This window comes from Mercenaria mercenaria, chromosome 1 (genome assembly GCF_021730395.1).
Source record: "Mercenaria mercenaria strain notata chromosome 1, MADL_Memer_1, whole genome shotgun sequence".
NCBI classification, from domain to species: Eukaryota; Metazoa; Mollusca; class Bivalvia; order Venerida; family Veneridae; genus Mercenaria; species Mercenaria mercenaria.
The window spans coordinates 46,565,466-46,584,782 of NC_069361.1; the positions used below are offsets into that span (position 1 = coordinate 46,565,466).

The following is a 19,317-nucleotide window of genomic DNA, read 5'->3' on the forward strand; positions in this document are numbered from 1 at the left end:
TGAAACTTGTGAAAGACAATTTACAATCTACACAAGACCTTTGGCAAAATTCAGATATCCTTGAGAAATGGCTGAATCAGTGCAGAAGTCCCCAAACTGTCTCTATGAGATGGAATGACTTGACAATGATCGTTGCACATGAAACCAAAAATCAAATTCAAGTGTTCAAGTTAATTAAATAAATAAACAAATGGAATACTTTGAAATCATTAATATTCATGGGGAACTAATTTTCATGGATTTTGTGATTGTATCAATCCATAAAATTTAACCCTATTCTTCTGAATTTCAATAATAAATTTGTCCAACTTTCAATTTGTACAGTACCATTAACGTTAAAAGGAGTGCTTACCTAAAAGATACTGCCTGAATGGCGAACAGTGCAGATCATGATCAGACTACACGGACATGCAGGCTGATCATGGTCTACACCAGTTCCAAAGGCAGAATCAATTGTGTCCAGCATGATAAGGGTTAATTTCAACAAACAAATAAGATTTCATATTCAGAAGCTAAAATCCAAAAAATTATATCCCCAAAGAATTATAATTTTTGGCAGAACCATGAAATTTCATGCCCACAAATTTCTATGATTTTACAGAACACCAATAGAAAAAGATAAACAGTCTTGTTACTGGTATCATATTTCTCACATTTCTTTTGAAACTGAATAATATTCATATCAAAATTCATGTCTGCAATTTTACAAAACTACTAACATGTATAAATAACTAGAGATAGCTTTTGAAAAAGAGGCATGTCTTTCCATACAACTTCATTTTAAGGGTCATAATACCACATGATTTGTTATGCAGATACATATTAATTTTATGTTACTATTTTTAGTCACAGTGACACTGACCCATGTGGCAAAACAACTTGTTTGAACACTGCACTCATCTTTAATGAAGTTATGGAAAGCCTAAACAGTCTTACTACAAGATCTTTGCATTATTAATTTACAAGTTCTTACTGCTAAACTGCATATCATTTAGCCATCTGAGCTATATTTAAGTACAGTAATAAACAACAATCTTACATTTCGTAAAATTATGGAAAGCCAGCATCGTCCTCAACACTTATACAGAATTTGATAAATACTGCCTGTGAATCTTCTCTTGGTGCAAGGTGATCAATATATCATCATTCTCTTGTAATTTCATTAAGAACTACTTGTTCATATTATATTATAATACATGAATAAAGTCAGTGTTACAAGTATACTAAAAGAATTTAACTTGTGAATCAGCCAAGCCCTTCCTAAGCTACATAGTTACCCAAGGCCACATCCAGACACAACAACCACCCTAGTGCAAAAAAATATTCTAAGCCACGAGTCTGATCCCAGGGTGAGAGAATTTTTCTTCCTAATGGTGTGTAATGATTTGAAGAAAACACAGGGATCATCCTAGGTCAAAATTTTAGGGAGAAGTGACTTCTCCCTCAACAGAATTTAGGGAGAAATCGAGGAATTTAAGGAGAAGATTCGGCATAGTATTCAGTTTACTGCCTATATATATATCCACTTTCTATGGGTCTTGCAATAATTATTTAATGTAATTGATTTTTCCTTTATTATTTTCATGAATTTCTAAATAAAGTATAAACTCAGCTAGGAAAAAGTAGCCTTTAAATTTTTATCCGAAATTTAAGCGTCCGAAACTCGTAAGTTTATCAGGTGCACGATCGAAACGCCGTGAAAATTTTCATTCATGTTTCGATTCTCGTGCTTTAATAATGCCCGATTCTTGCATCAACTTGTTCAGATTTATACATTTAACTGATTTATTTATTAATCTTTTCGAAAATAATACCAAACTCGTAGATATTGGCGATCTTTTTACAATATTTTGTACAGCAGTTCAGACGTCTGCGGAATCGTTTTTCCTTTTAAATTTTATCCACATGCAGCGCCCTGGCAATTCATTTACAGAAATTGGTCGTATTTGAAATAATTTTTGAAGTAATTTTCAATAAAATCAAGAAATAATATGCAATTGATGCATAAGATCATGCACTCGTTAAGTTTATTGGCCTTTTACACGCCGACTGAAAATTTTCAAAATGTCGGCGGCTTACAATATTATTGATTAACACAGTGGGATAATAACGCTACGATTGGCTGAAGTTTGACAGGCAAGTAGGCGGGGTTGACTATCGATTTATCGGTAATTTAATCTAGAATATGCATCAATTTTTACAACACCCTGAAAAACTCGGCGATTTGGATTTCGCCTGGAGGCGATAATTAGGCGAAGTGGCCGACTTTACAGTGACGATATCGCTCAAATCGCCTTGTAGGATGATCCCTGAAACAATACATCTAATGTGATTCATCAACGTATGTGACTAACCTGTTCCAGGACAAAACCCCTCCCACCGATTTTTGAAAAACTGGACAAAACCTTTTCCATGAATCTTTATTTTTCATTTAAGAAATAACTTATAGCAAAACCATGTTTTAACACTATTTATACACGATGGGTGGTTATATGCCGAGTGTAATAATATCACAAGGGCTTATAAATAGTGTTAAAACACGGTTTTGCTTTAAATTATTTTGATTCAAATACGTATTTTATTGTAAAATTTAGATCAAATGTGAAAGAACTGTTTCTGCGCGGATGTATGCGCAAATGGTAAGTTGTTGCGCTCCTTTGTTTATACACGCCTGGACCGGAAATGTAATATGTCTTGCCGAATAGTTCCATTAATTATGACAGTTATGCTATGTGACATTTCGTTTTAAATATGTTTTTAATTATTGAAATATTTGATCAAATTTGAAAGTGCTACTTCTCAATGCATACATGGCGCTAAATATCACGTCAACATGACGTCATTGACGGTCAATATAATATTGTTGTGATAATTTAAGCATTGCCAAGGCATATTAGTATTCAAAATATTGTTAAGGATAGAAAACTTGACTTAAATCCAAACTAGTTGTTGATGCTGAAATATTTAAATATTTTCCAAAATTTTAGCTTAATCAGGATTATTATGTTAAATGCATGGAAGGGGTTTAGTCCGCTTTGTAAAATATCTGTCCAGCTCCCAATTCATCCTCCATCTCTGTTTAACCCTTACCATGCTGAATTTCTATAATGAACCTGTCCATCTTTAAATTTGGACAGTACCATTAACTGTTAAAAGGGGTGCATACCATAAAGATACTGACTGAATGGCAGACAGTGCAGATCATGATCAGACTGCAAGGATGTGCAGGCTGATCTGACATGATCTGCACTGGTCAATCGTGTCCAGCATGATAAAGGTTAATTAAAAGGTCTTACCAGCAGGATCTTCCAGCTCCAAGAAGCCCGTCACATCTATTTCTTCTACTATAACAACATTACCCCCAGCCAAATCTGTTTCATCAAAATGTAGTTGACAATTCTTTATGCTAACTGTATGGCCTGCTTGTAGCTGTCATAATACAGAAAAAATAAATTAATAATACATTTAAATCATGTCAGTACATTGAACTACCTTAACCAGAACATGAAGCTGTGTTCAATAAACACTTGATGCCCCCAGTGGCATCCTTGTCGATAGATTTTGCACCTAAGTCCAAAACAAGTCAAGGTCAAGGTCAAGGTCAAACTGAAGTCAGGTGATGTTTGAAGATGAGGAATGGACACAGTTTACATCTGTATTAGTATCAATTCATTCTTGTGAGGGGTATTGATGCTAGACGAAACAGTCCCATTTGGTTAACCTCGTATGGACGGACGGACAGACAGGACAATCACTATATGCCTCCCACATCAGTAGATGCTGGGGGCATAAAAATTATTAGTAAATTTTTCAAAAATGAACATAATGTTAAACATAAAGTTTATCTTCTCGAGTCATTTCAAACCACTTTAGCAAGACTGTTGGTACAACCACTGACTTACAATCAGATAAATGGTGACTATGATATCAATGGCATAAAATATAATAAGCAAAGGTTTGTTTATGTCACACCAACACAAACAACAGGTCATATGGCAACTTTCCAGCATCTTATGGAGGAATATTCCAGGTGCCCCTCTGGGCATTATATCAGGCATAAGCAGACACCTTGGGATACCACTGACCTTCCATAAGTTTCCTCACATGAAAGAATTCTACACCCAAAGAGATGTTGGGAGGGGCAAGTGATTCGAAGTTGGTGACCTTAACCACTCAGCCAAGGCCATGGAGGCTAATTATAAACAAGACGGCCAAGATGACCCTAGGTCGCTCACCTGAGAAACATACCATAACAGTGTAAACATGTTTGACCTAGTGATTTCATGGAAACAAATATTCTGGCCTATTTTCATTAAGATTGGACCAAAAATGTGGTCTCTTAGTTTAAACAAGTATTTTCTTAGATATGACCTAGTGGCCTAGTTCTTGAACCCAGATGACCCATATTCAAACCTGACCTAGATTTTATCATGGCAATTTCATGAAGATCAATTGAAAAATACAGTCTCTATCGCATACACAAGGTTTTTCTTTGATTTGACCTAGTGACCTAGTTTTTGACCCCAGATGACCCATATTCAAACTAGACCTAGATTTTATCAAGAAAATCATTCTGACCAAGTTTCATGACGACCAACTGAAAAATACAGCCTCTATCGCATACACAAGGTTTTTCTTTGATTTGACCTAGTGACCTAGTTTTTGAACTCAGATGACCAATATTCAAACTCGACCTAGATTTTATCAAGGCAATCATTCTGACATAATTTTATGAAGATCAATTGAAAAATACAGCCTCTATCGCATATACAAGGTTTTTCTTTGATTTGACCTAGTGACCTACTTTTTGACCCAAGATGACCCATTTTCGAAGTTGGCCTAGATTTCATCAAGGCAATCAATCACACCAAATTTCATGAAGATCAATTGAAAAATACAGCCTCTATCGCATACACAAGGTTTTTCTTTGATTTGACCTAGTGATCTAGTTTTTGACCCCAGATGACCCATTTTCGAAACTGGCCTTGATTTCATCAAGGTTATCATTCTGACATAACTTTATGAAGATCAGTTGAAAAATACAGCCACTATCACATACACAAGGTTTTTCTTTAATTTGACCTAGTGACCTACTTTTTGACCCCAGATGACCCATTTTCGAACTTGGCCTAGATTTCATCAAGGTTATCATTCGGACAAAATTTCATGAAGATCAATCAAAAAATACAGCCTTTATCACATACACAAGGTTTTTCTTTGATTTGACCTAGCGACCTAGTTTTTGAACCAAGATGACCCATTTTCGAACTTGGCCTAGATTCCATCAAGGTAATCATTCTGACAAAACTTCATGAAGATCAGTTAAAAATACAGCCTCTATCGCATACACAAGGTTTTTCTTTGATTTGACCTAGTGACCTAGTTTTTGACCTCAGATGACCCATTTTCAAACTTGGCCTAGATTTCATCAAGGTTATCATTCTGACCAAAATTCATGAAGATCAATTGAAAAATACAGCCTCTATCGCATACACAAGTTTTTTCTTTGTTTTGACCTAGTGACCTAGTTTTTGACCCAGATGACCCATTTTCGAATTTGGCCTAGATTTCATCAAGGTAATCATTCTGACAAAATTTCATGAAGATCAGTTGAAAAACAAAGCCTCTATGGCATACACAAGCTAAATGTTGACAGAAGACGGACAGACGCCGGACATCGAGCGATCACAAAAACTCACCTGAGCATTGCTCAGGTGAGCTAACAAGGGTAGACCACCCTGTATTTTCTTTCATCACACAGCATACATAAATTTTAACACAAGTTTTCCACACCAGTAGTTGCTGCATAAATGTAATGCACCACTGAACCCGAACATGGCTCCCACAGCAATTCTCTATCAAGCACTTTGATACCATTTCCCTGAAATAGCCATAATTTTTATAATGTGGCTTTGAAATTAGCAGACATTCTGATAAAATTTAAGCAAGTATATCAGAGCTCCAGATAAGATGCGTATTTGCGTAAATACATTTTGAAATTTACGAAAAACGCATTCAAAATCAAATCTACGCGTACTGATACGCATTGAAAAAAACGGGATATGTATTTTACTCGATTTAAGTGCGTAATCCAATTTTATCGTAAATCAAGCACATCCATTTTGTAATCGAGTACAACAAACAAAAATGGCGTCTCATAAAAGCAAACGCAAACGATATTGTAAAATAATGCCATTTTCTTCTTCAAGTATATAAGTGTGTGACAAGAGATGACTCGGACAATGCCTATCGCTAAGCACGTGATCTATGATATATTATGGGTAACTGTTGAAAAAGCCGAAGCACCATACACGTAGGTGTTTTTGAAAAAAAAAACATTGACAGTCAAAGTATCACTGTCTGTTGATATATCGCAGTGGTCAGTAACTTGAATTAAGATGTAGTGTAAGATGTAATTTATGCAGTAAACAAAATGTTAAAACTATTTGAATGAAGGCTCAAAAAATATTCAGGAAAACAGCATTGGCCGACAAAGGCACTTCAGCAGAGCACATGAATATCAGAAAATTATACAAACGAACAGTTATTATAATTATTATTACCCTTTTAAATGATTTCGAATTCTGAAAAACCATTTAGAATTCTAAAATACCCTTTTGAAAAAAAATCTAGGAGTAAAATACCCTTTGAAAAAAAAGTAGGGGGTAAAATACCCTTTAACCTAAAATCTTATCTGGAGCTCTGAGTATATGGCAGACTGCCCTGCCTCACAAATTCTTATTTCTGATAGACTACCAACCAAACTAAGGAAAAAGATTACATGTACCTTACAAGTTTGCACCAGTTTGTTCAGTTGTGGAGACAGGATGACCTTCATTTTGTGTGTCCTGTCAGCTATGGTGATCTGTATAACATCGAGTAACTGGCCCTGACCTCCACTGACCCCAATTTGTGAACCATGCTTGGGGTCATTTAAATATCTGTGTACTGCAACAACCTGAAAAAAATTGCAGACTTGCGTTTCCAAAACCAAATTATGAAATATCAATTGCCTAAACAACATTAATTGGATAATCCAATAAAAGGATTAACATATTGTTAGGAAGCGTTTCAAAATGGCCTGTGGCAACATCAATTAAGAGACCACCAATAAGCGTTTATCATGCGTTTCTACAAGTCGGCAAATTAATTGTCAAAACGATTTTATGTATTGTCTGCTAATCATTTTATTCCCTACCTAAGCTGTGCACTATGCAGGGTTTTCTCTGGGTCAATTTCACTTTGCGCCAACAAATTCACCAATCAGATAAAGTTTGCACCAATGGCTCCAAAGTTGGAGCCAATAGTCTGTGAGGGGTGACATACCATAGTTAGATAGGATAATAACTACAGGCATTCAGTAACAAACACATATATATAGTTCAGGGCTTCCCTGGGCCTCCCCTGGCTCTTTCATCCCGCCCTTACATGATTGAAATACTGTTGAAAAACGGGGTTAAACCCAAAACAAACTAGCTCTTTCACACTTGCAAAAACTTGGGAGTCATCTTATAGCCAAAAATGTTTTAATCATTTTTCAAGAAAAGTAATTGCTCAATCTATAAAATTACCCCTTTATATAGTTTGCCATTTTTGAATAATCTTCCTTTAATGCGCATTTTTCACTACTTAGATGTTTTTAAAACATGAATATTTAGCTCTTCAATTTTTACCTTTTTATTTCAGAATTTATATAAGTTCATTAATCATAAAACAGAGTTGTTTTATTTCATTTTATGACTTTAAAAGCTTTTTGAAAAGGCTTAAAGTTTCGTTAAATATATATTTAAATTTCTATTTCGTTCCAAATTAATGTACAGCGGAAATACCACCTAAAGGTATAAGTAGCTCTTGGATGAAATTATATGTCAAACATGTAGGTTTAGTTAACATGGATATTTTACGATCATGCATACTTACCTAATATCAATAGTTTTATGATCACATATAATTTTCTATATATTTTTTAATTCTTTGCGAGCGCTTCAACTTATCATTATTTCCAGCATTTTTTGGGGTCTTGTGATTGACCATTACTCGGCTGGATATTGATAAATAACTTGTAAGACCATTACTCAGCTGGATATTAATAAATAACTTGTAAATAATTTATTTAATTTATTTAATTGTAAATAATGTTTTTAGCATCAAGAGAATGGGTGGAGCTTTAGATAAAGTGTGCGGCTAATATTCATAGCATTTGCTTTCGTAGAAGTAGGTGGGGTGAAATCTGGTGAATCAGACTGACTAATAATCATTCTAGTGTGAAGGAACACTCTCATGACTCGGCAAACTTTTGAATTACGGCCCCAGGTGTAATTCGATATCGACATGTTGGTGTATTGTCTTCGTGAATTGCTAATTATCGGATTATCCGTTATTACGTCAGCGAGAAAGATCGCTGATATTTTTGTTTGCGCCAATGAAATTAGCCAATTGAAGATTTTTAGTGCCAGAATTTATATTTTGTTGCATTTGGCGACACTGGCGACTGACAGTGCGAACCCTGCTATGAATACATTTTTGAAACAATGTATCTATATAAAGATGAAGTTGGCATAAACTGCATCAGCAGCAAAGGTATTTTCTATGTTTAAATGCGTTTTGCATTTAATCCATTAAAAATTGTACAAAAGGCCTAATTACTAGTATTGGTGAAATAGTTGAAGCAAGTGGTGAAAATTCGTAGTATTCTAGTTTTACATAAATTACCAAATTAACTAACATCATATAATAATTTAATAATTTTTGAGTGTGATTTGGAGTTGACCATGCTCATAACATCTTTGGGGTCATATGGGGCTATTTGTCGTATTTGTTCAATGTCTTGTAATCCAGTTTTATTCAAACAAATTTTCATATAATACCATAACTAATCATTTTTAAATAAAATTTGATTATTAAAAGTAAAAATTTCAATCATTTAGGGTGATTTGGGGTCTTTCAATGGACCAGTTTTTAAACATAATTATGCATTATATACAATAATATATAATTTATAGTATATTTTTTATGCAGCTAAATCTCCCACAATGTCTTCAGTAAGGTCTCAGATTCTTTGGCTACTCCATCTGCAATGTTGACTACAATTTTTGTCTAAAGGTATTAATCAAATTTGGCTAAAAGATTTTTCATTTGGCAAAAAGATTACCAGAAAATTTATTCCAGCACCACCACTGAACTGAAACTCCCATCAATTTCAATTTAAAGAAGTGAAATTTTGAAGCATAAAGCCTATTTCTTCTTTTCAGATCAAAGACGATTGTACATGGTGAGATAAGTTAGGCTTTTACATTCTGGTTCGAAGTAATTTGAGCACGAATAACTGCAAATTATAAAATAGGACAATTTTTCCGACATAACACACTTGGATTTCATCTAAAATGGTAGCCTTCAACATATAAATCTGTTGTACCCAAAAGTTTGGTGTTTCTAACTCGCTTTTCGTTATATTGGCCTTGCGAATTGATTTTCTGAATTGAGTAAGCTTTTCGCACTTTGTTTTGGGGTAAGGCTATTTTCCATAGGGCAAACGAACAACTGTGGCCATAGTCGACCTAACCCTAACCTCTAGTCAGTATATTAGAGTCATAATTTTAGTGGTGCAAAGCCTGGACTATGGCCGACAAAACTATAGAATGTAGTGTTTCCCTTTGTTTTGGCCGCCATAATCGGTGCCGTAAAAAGTGTAAAATTGTACAAATGACAAAACAAAAGCTGTCAGGTTGAGACGGCTAAAAGTAAGATGTTCTTGCATATTCAAGAAAGAAACAAGAGGAGAATATTCAAAACTAGAATTGTGTCCATTGAACACGGATGTCCCCCCCCCCCCCCCACATACTGTGCCATCCTACATGAAGGATGTTCGACTAAAAGTTTGAAGCAAATTGTATTGATTCAGATAAGGTTAAAATTGTGCATCTGAGCAACTTCGAATCCATTCCTTCAAAAAGTATAGAGGAGTTGAACACATCCAATTTCTTCACAATAATTCTAGAAAAAGTAGCCACAGAAAAAAAAATCCAATTATTTATGGTCATCTTTACATGATTAAGGTCCTTCATATGTGAAACTTTCCAGCATATCCTTTCAAAAGTGTTTGAGGGGTTGGCACCGACACGATTTTCTCTATTCTATATAGCAAAACAATCAAAGGACCATATTATCTGCTGTAAAAATAGTCATAGTAAAAGTTCTTTCTTTGTGGTCATCTGCACATCAAGATTGTTCCTCTGTGAAAGTTTGAAACATATCCTTTCAACAGTGTTTGAGGAGTTTGACACACAAGCTTTTTCTCTATTTTCTACCGGTATAGTAAAACTATCAAAGGGTCATAACTGCGGCAAAAATAGTCACGGCAAAAGTTCCTTCCTTTATGATCATCTGTGAAAGTTTGAAGCAAATCAGGCGGTTAGTCTTGGATGATTTGGACACACAAGATTTCGGGACGAATACGGTCGGACGGACGGACGGGCGAACAGCAGCAACGCTATATGCCCACGCATAAATGTGGGTGCATCAAAATGACTATACTTTATAAATACTACTCGGAGTATGACAAATAACTTTTGTCGATATCCGCCAAATGTGTCCCTTTGAATGATATCACTGACATTTTTTACCAGTCCAATCTAGCTGAACAGTCAACTTGCTTTACTATCTAAATGTGGTCACCCATCTGTTTTAGATGTTATCTTTACAAATTTTAAAAATATGTAATTTTGACTGTTGGCATAATGCGGTACGCAATATGATATATTGCTTTTCAGTAAAGCGTTGATGTTCCAAAGCAAAAATGAAAGTGACGTGGCAAGAGATTATTTTTAAATTTACGGTCAAATCTGTTCTTAAGGTCAGTCAGATCCATGCATGAATAAAACATTGAAACAAATAACTTATATATAAAACACGTGCTGCAAACACATTCAACGGCTTAAAACAGAGAAAAACTTACTTTTCTAAAAAAAAAAAAAAAATAGGCTTAATATATACGTGGTGGTGTAATTGTTCTTGATATTATTTTACAAGTATTATACAGCAGTTCTGCTCATATCATTCCTAAGGCAACTTGAGTATGTTTATCAAATTTATACTTATGCTAAAGTGATTCTATTTTGGCTGGGTAACCAGGATATGAAAATCAAATTTCGAAAATATTTCCAGTGAAAATGTAACAAACATTAAACGTTTGGTGAACACTAAAAAAAAACTGTATCCAAATAAATTCATTACTTGTCCAAAATATTATTAATAACCTTAAAACTCCAAACGTAAGAACCTGAAGTCTGCATGGAAATTATTTTTATCAATAAGGAAAGTGTGAATTGTGGCATATCTTGAAAACATTTAAAATGTTCTAAACTATCAGTTACAACTATGGTAAAGTTGAGTTGTTATACTTCAGTTTTTCCGAATAGTCCAGGTGACCCCAGTTCATAAGAAATGTAAAACCGAATGATGCTCCCCGATGCATGTGCTTGTCCCAGCATGGGGAATAACGTATTAGAAACAACAACAAAAATGGAGATAATAAAAAGAAGAAATTGAATAAAGGCAAATAATTAAAAAAAAACTAGGTAAGGTATAGTTATGGTTCTTTGACACTGCACTTCCCGTCAATGGCCTCTATCATTTTGTGAAGTTATAATGAAATGCCATTTATACTTCTCAAGTAATGCTCCGGACAAGCCCTATTTTGTATAATGAAGGGAGATAATTCAAAAACTAGGTAAGTAGAGTTATGATTCTTTGACACTGCACTTTGTCTCAATGGCCTCTATGATTATGTGAAGTTTCAATCAAATGCCATTAATACTTTTCCAGTTATACCCCGGACAAGCCTTATCTTTTATAATAAAGGGAGATAATTCAAAAACTAGGTAAAGTAGAGTTATGGTTCTTTGACACTGCACTTTCCGTCAATGGCCTCTATCATTTTGTGAAGTTTCAATGAAATGCCTTTAATACTTCTCAAGTAATGCTCCGGACAAGCCTTATTTTTTGTATAATAAAGGGAGATAATTCAAAAACTAGGTAAAGTAGAGTTATGGTTCTTTGACAATGCACTTTCTCTCAATGGCCTCTATGATTATTTGAAGTTTCAATCAAATGCCATTAATACTTTTCAAGTTATACTCCGGACAAAAGTGTGAAGGACAGACGGACAAACACACTTGATAAAGGCAAATTTAGGACTGTCGGTATATCACCGGTTATGTCCGTTATTCGTAAGATCAAATGATAATATTTGATACATTCTTATAATACTTTTTGCCAGGTCACGGCTGTAAAAGTACAGTGGACTGGTAAAGAACTCACAGCGAAAGTATCGGCGATATATTACCTTTTTGTGTCGATTCGCCGTAAAACCCAACTCACTCACTCAACGAAACTGAAACGGAAACTGAATAGTTTGATTAAACGCCTATTTTTATACAATGATATATTCAATGGCGTTGTACATAATAATTATTATTATAACAATATTAATAATGACAATAATAATAATAATAACAAAAGCCTTATTGTAACAAACAGTCATGACCGCACCCCTCCCCTTGAGGTCATTTTACCCCTGTTGCGAATACCAGTGCTTAAAGCATCACATGGTACGCCCAGACGAGCTGCATATAGAGTTCAAACCCCCGGTTAATGGTGCCATCATATACTATTTAAGAAAGAAATACTACTCACTACCCCACCCATAGAACCTTACCAACAAGTGGGTTTAATTAAACAAACCTTAGAAATATAAACCTTTTACAAAAATTTAAGAACTATCACCCGCTGTTTTCGCATAAAAACAGTTATCAAAAAATTTAAAAGAATGCCGCGAAATCTGAAATACAGTGTCTTAAGATTTTTTTAATGTGTCAAATGATTTACTTTTGCGTAGTTCTAACGGCAGTTCATTTCAAAGTTTTGGACCAATAAGTACAGAAACTTCTATCCTTGAATGTTTTGCTCTTGTTGTATGGAACAACATAACGACATTCAGAATTTTCAGACGATCTCAAACCTTGTCTACTAGGAATATACTCTGTAAGCAATTCTGTTAAATACAACGAAAGTAAATTTGTGACTGCTATTTTATGGATTTGTCAAGCGTTTTCGACTGCATCCTTGAAGTTGAAACTTAGTTATGTTGTCTCTGTTCAAAGATAACTTGGCGAGAATTCAACAAAGAACATATGAGCCGCGCCATGAGAAAACTAACATAGTGGCTTTGCGAACAGCATGGATCCAGACCAGCCTGTCCATGCGCGCAGTCTGGTCAGGATCCATACTGTTCGCTTTCAAAGCCTATTGCAATTAAAGAAACCGTCAGCGAACAGCATGGATCCTGACCAGACTGCGCGGATGGACAGGCTGGTCTGGATCCATGCTGGTCGCAAAGTCACTATGTTGGTTTTCTCATGGCGCGGCCCATATTACATTGTATTATTTAGATGTAAATGCGAAAATTTGAATCGATAACTTTTGGATTAAAGGGAATATTAAAGCAAACGAAACGTTGTTGTTTGTTAAAATGTATGTATCTTGGTCTTCTAGATAATGTCAAGTGTGTAGATGAACCACAATAATCTCATTTCATCCCGTTATTTCATATTCTACTAAAAGTGACTGCACGTTAATGATAAAATGATTTTACCAGTTTTGAAACTTTTGTATAGAATTAGAAAATGCCTTCATTCATTATTATGATATTGGCAGATATTGTTTGTCAATAAAACCAAATTATCGAGTTTTCACTATAACAACTGTCAAAAGTAAATTCATGACCTAAATTTTTGAACAGCATGGCTTTAATTTTTGTACAGAAATAAAAAACAAAGTTTTATATGAAACTGAAAAAAGAGAAACTTTCATGATTCTTTAATAAGGTGTCTTGTAAATTTATTTGGCATAATGAATTAAACCAAGTTCACAAGACATTGTATGAAAAGTGCTCGTTCTATTATAGAAAGGAAAAAGTGGAAACACCAAAGGTCGTGGGGGTAAGAGTGAGGTTAGGTGCACCATAAACCGGTTTAAGCTCCCCAGTGGTTTTGCTACTGACCGTTCCAAGGCGGTGCCCCACTGTGTTCCTTTATTTGTTTGTTTTGTGGTTGTGTGTTTGCTTTGTATGTGTGTGGTGTGCGTGTGTTGATCGTGTGCGCGTTTGGGGAGGCTGCGTTTTTAAAACGTGGCTTTCCCTGTTGGATATTCTTCCTTGTTTTTTTGTTTTGTTTTTTTTTTTAGTAAAAGTTTTCGGTAGTTGAAATGCATGCCACCGTCAACATCCGCTATCCTCAAATTGAGAACTGTTACAAGAACCAGTAAACAATTTATTATAAATACATCCAAAGATGTACTCATACAGCGCTAACGTGAAACATTCAATGATACTCCGAGTGCAATTCCGTGAAATGCGGCGTATGGTCCCTGTTAAAATAATGGGTTTGCACTCTGCATCGTCTGTACATCTGACTAAAGACAATAGTACTTTTTAAAAAACACAATCTCCTATCAGCCTTTCTCCCTTAAAGCTTCATTCTGCTAAGTCATTTTATATTCCTCGTACTAATTTAAATGCTACGGCTACTTTTCGTTATAATCTGCTTATTTGTCTTTCACCTTTAAACTCTACTATTTTGAAGATATATAAAACAAAATATACAAATTTTCCAAAAAGATGTAAAGGGTATTGTTCTTTTAACAAGTGCAATTCTAAGAGATGCGGTTGCTGCAATCATTTATCACACTGGTCATAGCTTTCGCAGATGCGTTGGTTCCTACGCCGCGACGATAGAGGATTCGTAGCAGAAATGGTGGCTAGAATGGCCGGGTGAATGTAATCGGTAAGTTTCCTGATGCGTTAAATTTTGCCTTTTTTCGCGTTTAGCTGGAAACAGCAAGTGAGACAGGAATCCACATACGTATTCTTCCAGTCACAAACACTTTTTCAGTGCAATTCCTTGCCATTGATGTAAGCACATCTATAGAATTTTGATTAAAGTTGTAGAACATTTGTACAAAACGACCCCTGATTACACTTGTATTAGAGCGTATTAAAGTATGACACTATCAAACAATAATCATTTCCTCGTCATTTGTGAATTTTCATCGCAGGAATATATGAAATAAAAATGATTTTAACGCAGTGCCGGTGGATACAATTGCAACGCAATTACGGTGTATCCGATTCCATTACCGACCGTTTTGGACATCTTATTTACCTAAACTGCACCTTTCCCGGGATTTTGACTGGGTCACGACTATTACATCACTTTGATACAAGACAGAAATAGAAAAAAGATAATTTTCTATTGATTTTATTTATATAGTCGCAAAAAATACAATACAAATGTCACCTTCAATGATTCCCTTGACCTCTACGGTTTGTTTTGGACTAAAGTTGAACATACTGCAATACAAAAGTGAAAATAAACTGAAATGCCATGACTCCCTTAAGTCAAGGACTATAAACTTAAGTTGAATATGCAAACAAATTGCTATAATACAAAAATGAAAATAGACTGAAGTACCATGACTCCATTCACTCAGGGACTATGAACTAAAGTTGAGTATACAAGCGAAAATGCTGCAGTAAAAATTTTTAATAAACTGAAGTGTCATGACTACTTTCACTCAGGGACTATGAACTAAAGTTGAGTATACAAGCGAAAATGCTGCAGTAAAAAAAAATTAATAAACTGAAGTGTTATGACTACTTTTACTTAGGGACTATGAACTAAAGTTGAATATACAAACGAAATTGTTGCAGTACAAAAAAATGAAAATAAACTCAAGTGCCATGACTCCTTTGACCTCTACGTCTGTTTTGCACTAAAGTTGAATATATATATATTCATGTATATACAAACGAAAATGCCGCGATACAAAAATGAAAATAAACCGAAGTGCCATGACTTGACATACTGTGGTGCCATCCAGAAGGTGCCTTTAGTATTGGGCGACATTTTTGCTATTAGGAACAGTTTTATTTCAGAAAATGCTGCAAAGTACCAGTTAAAGTAAGACTCGGCGATAACCGACCAGGGCCGTTTTTCTTTGAATATTTAAACTCATCAACACGCAATTGATCTTACAAATTCATTTTGGTCCAGTTGATGTTGAACACATATTTTCATTAAGTTAAGAACCCTAAATCGTTGTTTCTTGTTCAAACACTATCCAGCCAGTTATGAAGGTTTTCGATGTAAAGGGGACATGCACGTACAATACAACCACAAAAACGGATATGTGAACAGTTTTTTTATCATAAACAAAGCAAGTGTATAATTTATATAAGTAAAAGAAAATATTTCTTTTGCAATTGATATGAGGTTCTATTTAAACAATTGTATCCACTGCATCTGCGGGAATCATGTTTTAGTCGATTATTTTATACTCCTACTTTGAAAATTCACCAGTTACGAGGAAATTGCTGTTTTCGGATAGCTAATTGATGCAACCTTAATCAGTGGTCGTTTTCTAATACAGTTTCTACCATCTTCACACAACAATTGGATCGTTGAGACTTTCTAACACTGTATGTTAGGCGTTGTAACATATTTTCTATTTTCGTCATGTCAAACTAAAGTCTTCTTTCATCAAGGGACAATACCCTGTATTTACCGTTGATAAGACAAATTAGATATGCGAGTTTCTCCCCTTATCTACCCGTAAGGTAACATAACGTATCTTATCACCAATCATTCTGATTCATCAGATGTTCGACATGGTACCCGTGACGAACCGGAGAACCATGATAGAGCTCTGGTATGCGAGAATGCTCACCAATAAACAGTGTTGTCATTATCATCCATAAAAGAATAGGAAGGACGGGAATGGGAGTCCGTATATTTAATGCAAGAATTTTATTGGATAAAATATTTTCATGATCACCTCAAATATGAACAGAATCAATAACCAACCTCATTAAAACATAGCTATGATGTAAATATAGTCATATCAATTAAAATCATAAAAATCATTTTCAGCAGTGATATGCGAATGAAATTTTAACTGAAAACATTAAAGTTGTGAATTGTAGATATCTATATGAGATAATTTTGATTCATCAACAGCTTTTAAAACTCGATTTGTAACATTTATGTTACAATAACATTTTGCTTCTAGTCTTTCTTTCGATGCGGAGATACCTAGTTATTAAATGAAAGTTCATTTTTGAGTACAAGCTATGAAATGGACCTAGGCAGTCTGACATTATGGAAAGTTTTACTTGCAGCAATTAAAAACAAATGTATTTACAATAACAGTACAGAAAGAAATGACAATTTAAGACACCAGCGAAATAATTAAGTACTAAATTTTTAGGTTTATCTGACCGCTATCTCATTTGCATTTGCTTAGCTAATTTAGTATAATAGGTTGCGCAATAGAACATCTGGTTGTATATCAGTATGGATAGCGCACACTGCATGCAGTTATGTAAATTCACATTTCTGTGATCAAAAGTATTCATAAAAATTTCCGAAAAAGTCAACGTTATAGAATTTTTAGTATAGAAAATGATGATTTATTTAAAAATCTAGTTAATTTTCTTCCATTTCTTTTCATCATAAAGTTTTTCTTTTTATAACTGACCCTTATACAGGCGCGGATACCTGCTGTGTTTACAGAAGTTTTATGGTATGATCATGCTGACAGCTACTATACTTAACACTTTGCTATTAATCAGAAACACATTACACGCTTATATATGTAAATACTAAGCAAAAAGCCAACCTGCTATATGCTATTTTATTTTAAAAGCAATATTACTGTAATACTAAAATCCAATTTAAATTAAGAGATATCAAGTTAAAAGATATATCATATCAGTCCATCGTTTAGACTTAGAATAGTTTAGACAATTATTTGTTCGTCTGTAAGCTTCGTAAACCTGATAATAATATTAAGTACTCGAATCTGTGTGTCAGTAGTATATTTCATATACTTCCAGTTGTGCTAAATTTATCTGTCAGTCAATTATATCATATAGCAATCTTGTAATACATATACTAGTAATAACAATAAAAATAATACAGTCTTATGTTCATATAGCTGTGATTTATTTTGTTATGCATTAATCTGATTCTGATGAATAACTATGGACGCGAAAACTCTGTAAAAGCCGATAAGAATTCTGATTTATTTTATATTTTCTAAACTGAAACTCAAAAGTTATACTATTTTTATTTCGCAGACACTAATATCTCATTTGTTTCACTTTTACAAAAATGCAACCGATATATTCTGTCAGTCACAGTGTAGCGCGGATATTAAATTTACAAAACTATAAACTGATTATTGACATTTCACATGTAACAATCTGTTACATTCTATGACCCCGAATATTTTAATGACACGTGGTTGCGGCAATTTACATTTTTGACCGCAACAATGGCACGTGGCTTTGATATTGATCGCAATACACAGTAATATTTGACACCAGTTTTTTTTTTACATAAGATAAACGATATGTAACGCAAAAGTGATAAAGGCAATATTTTATCTTTTATTTTTAAACAATCAGTCAAAAAACTTAAGCTATACAATTGTATTCCAGCTACGATAATTCTAACATCTTTGCCTCTACTACGGAATACTTCAAGCAAGGCAGAGACTCTTATCAGCTAACAGAACATAACTCGGACATTTTGGGCCGAGTGGCTAAAATGCAATTTTAGCCGTTTTTAAATGCAAATGGAAGCAAGATGCTATTGAATTACTTTAAATATTTTTATATCATCATGCTCTTTGTTTGTTATACTTTCACGTCATAACAGTGATAAAATTTGTTTCAGAGGAGAAACAGTATTAAATGTCCTTTAAAGTTGGCGAAAGACGTGGTTTGCTTGCATTTTATATAGGTTACATAGGGAAATACTATGGTTGATTTCAAATGAAATTGGAAGCAAGAAGAAATAGCGTTACATTAATAAAAAATACACCAGTGGAAAGATAAGAAAATAAATTTTATGGTAGGAACAGTGATAAATTTAAATATCAAAGCAGGAGATAAGAATGGTCAAAACAAAATTTAATCCTTCTATATTTCAATGTAAATCAGAGGTCTGTCTGATATCAGAAAGTCTCTGCGGCGGCTGTTCTCGCACCCCGCTGCGGATAGCTTGATAAGACGCCTAAGAAGAAAAAAGTTGGGTATGTTGCGGGTCGTACCAATTAAATCGTTTAGAGTTTGTATCAAATTATAACGTAGTGTACAATTGTGTCTGTTTAACAATCCTTTTCCTTTCAGACGCTATAGTATCCATTATTGTACATAAAATGAAAATATATATATGCACGTCACTTTCCATCATAAGT

The 19,317-nt window shown here is 34.3% G+C and overlaps 1 protein-coding gene across 1 annotated transcript in view; it reads right to left on the reverse strand.

Moving 5' to 3' along the window:
- LOC123539775 (RPA-related protein RADX-like) overlaps nucleotides 1-9,501 on the reverse strand; it is a 30,977-nt gene extending 21,476 nt beyond the window's left edge. Inside the window, exons 1-3 of the mRNA XM_053546554.1 lie at nucleotides 9,416-9,501; nucleotides 6,788-6,958; nucleotides 3,297-3,429 (exon numbers count right to left, since the gene is read on the reverse strand). Of these exons, the coding sequence (XP_053402529.1) occupies nucleotides 3,297-3,429; nucleotides 6,788-6,838 (184 nt within the window). The 5' untranslated portion in view covers nucleotides 6,839-6,958; nucleotides 9,416-9,501. The remainder of the gene's footprint in view (nucleotides 1-3,296; nucleotides 3,430-6,787; nucleotides 6,959-9,415) is intronic.
- Nucleotides 9,502-19,317: the final 9,816 nt, after the last annotated feature.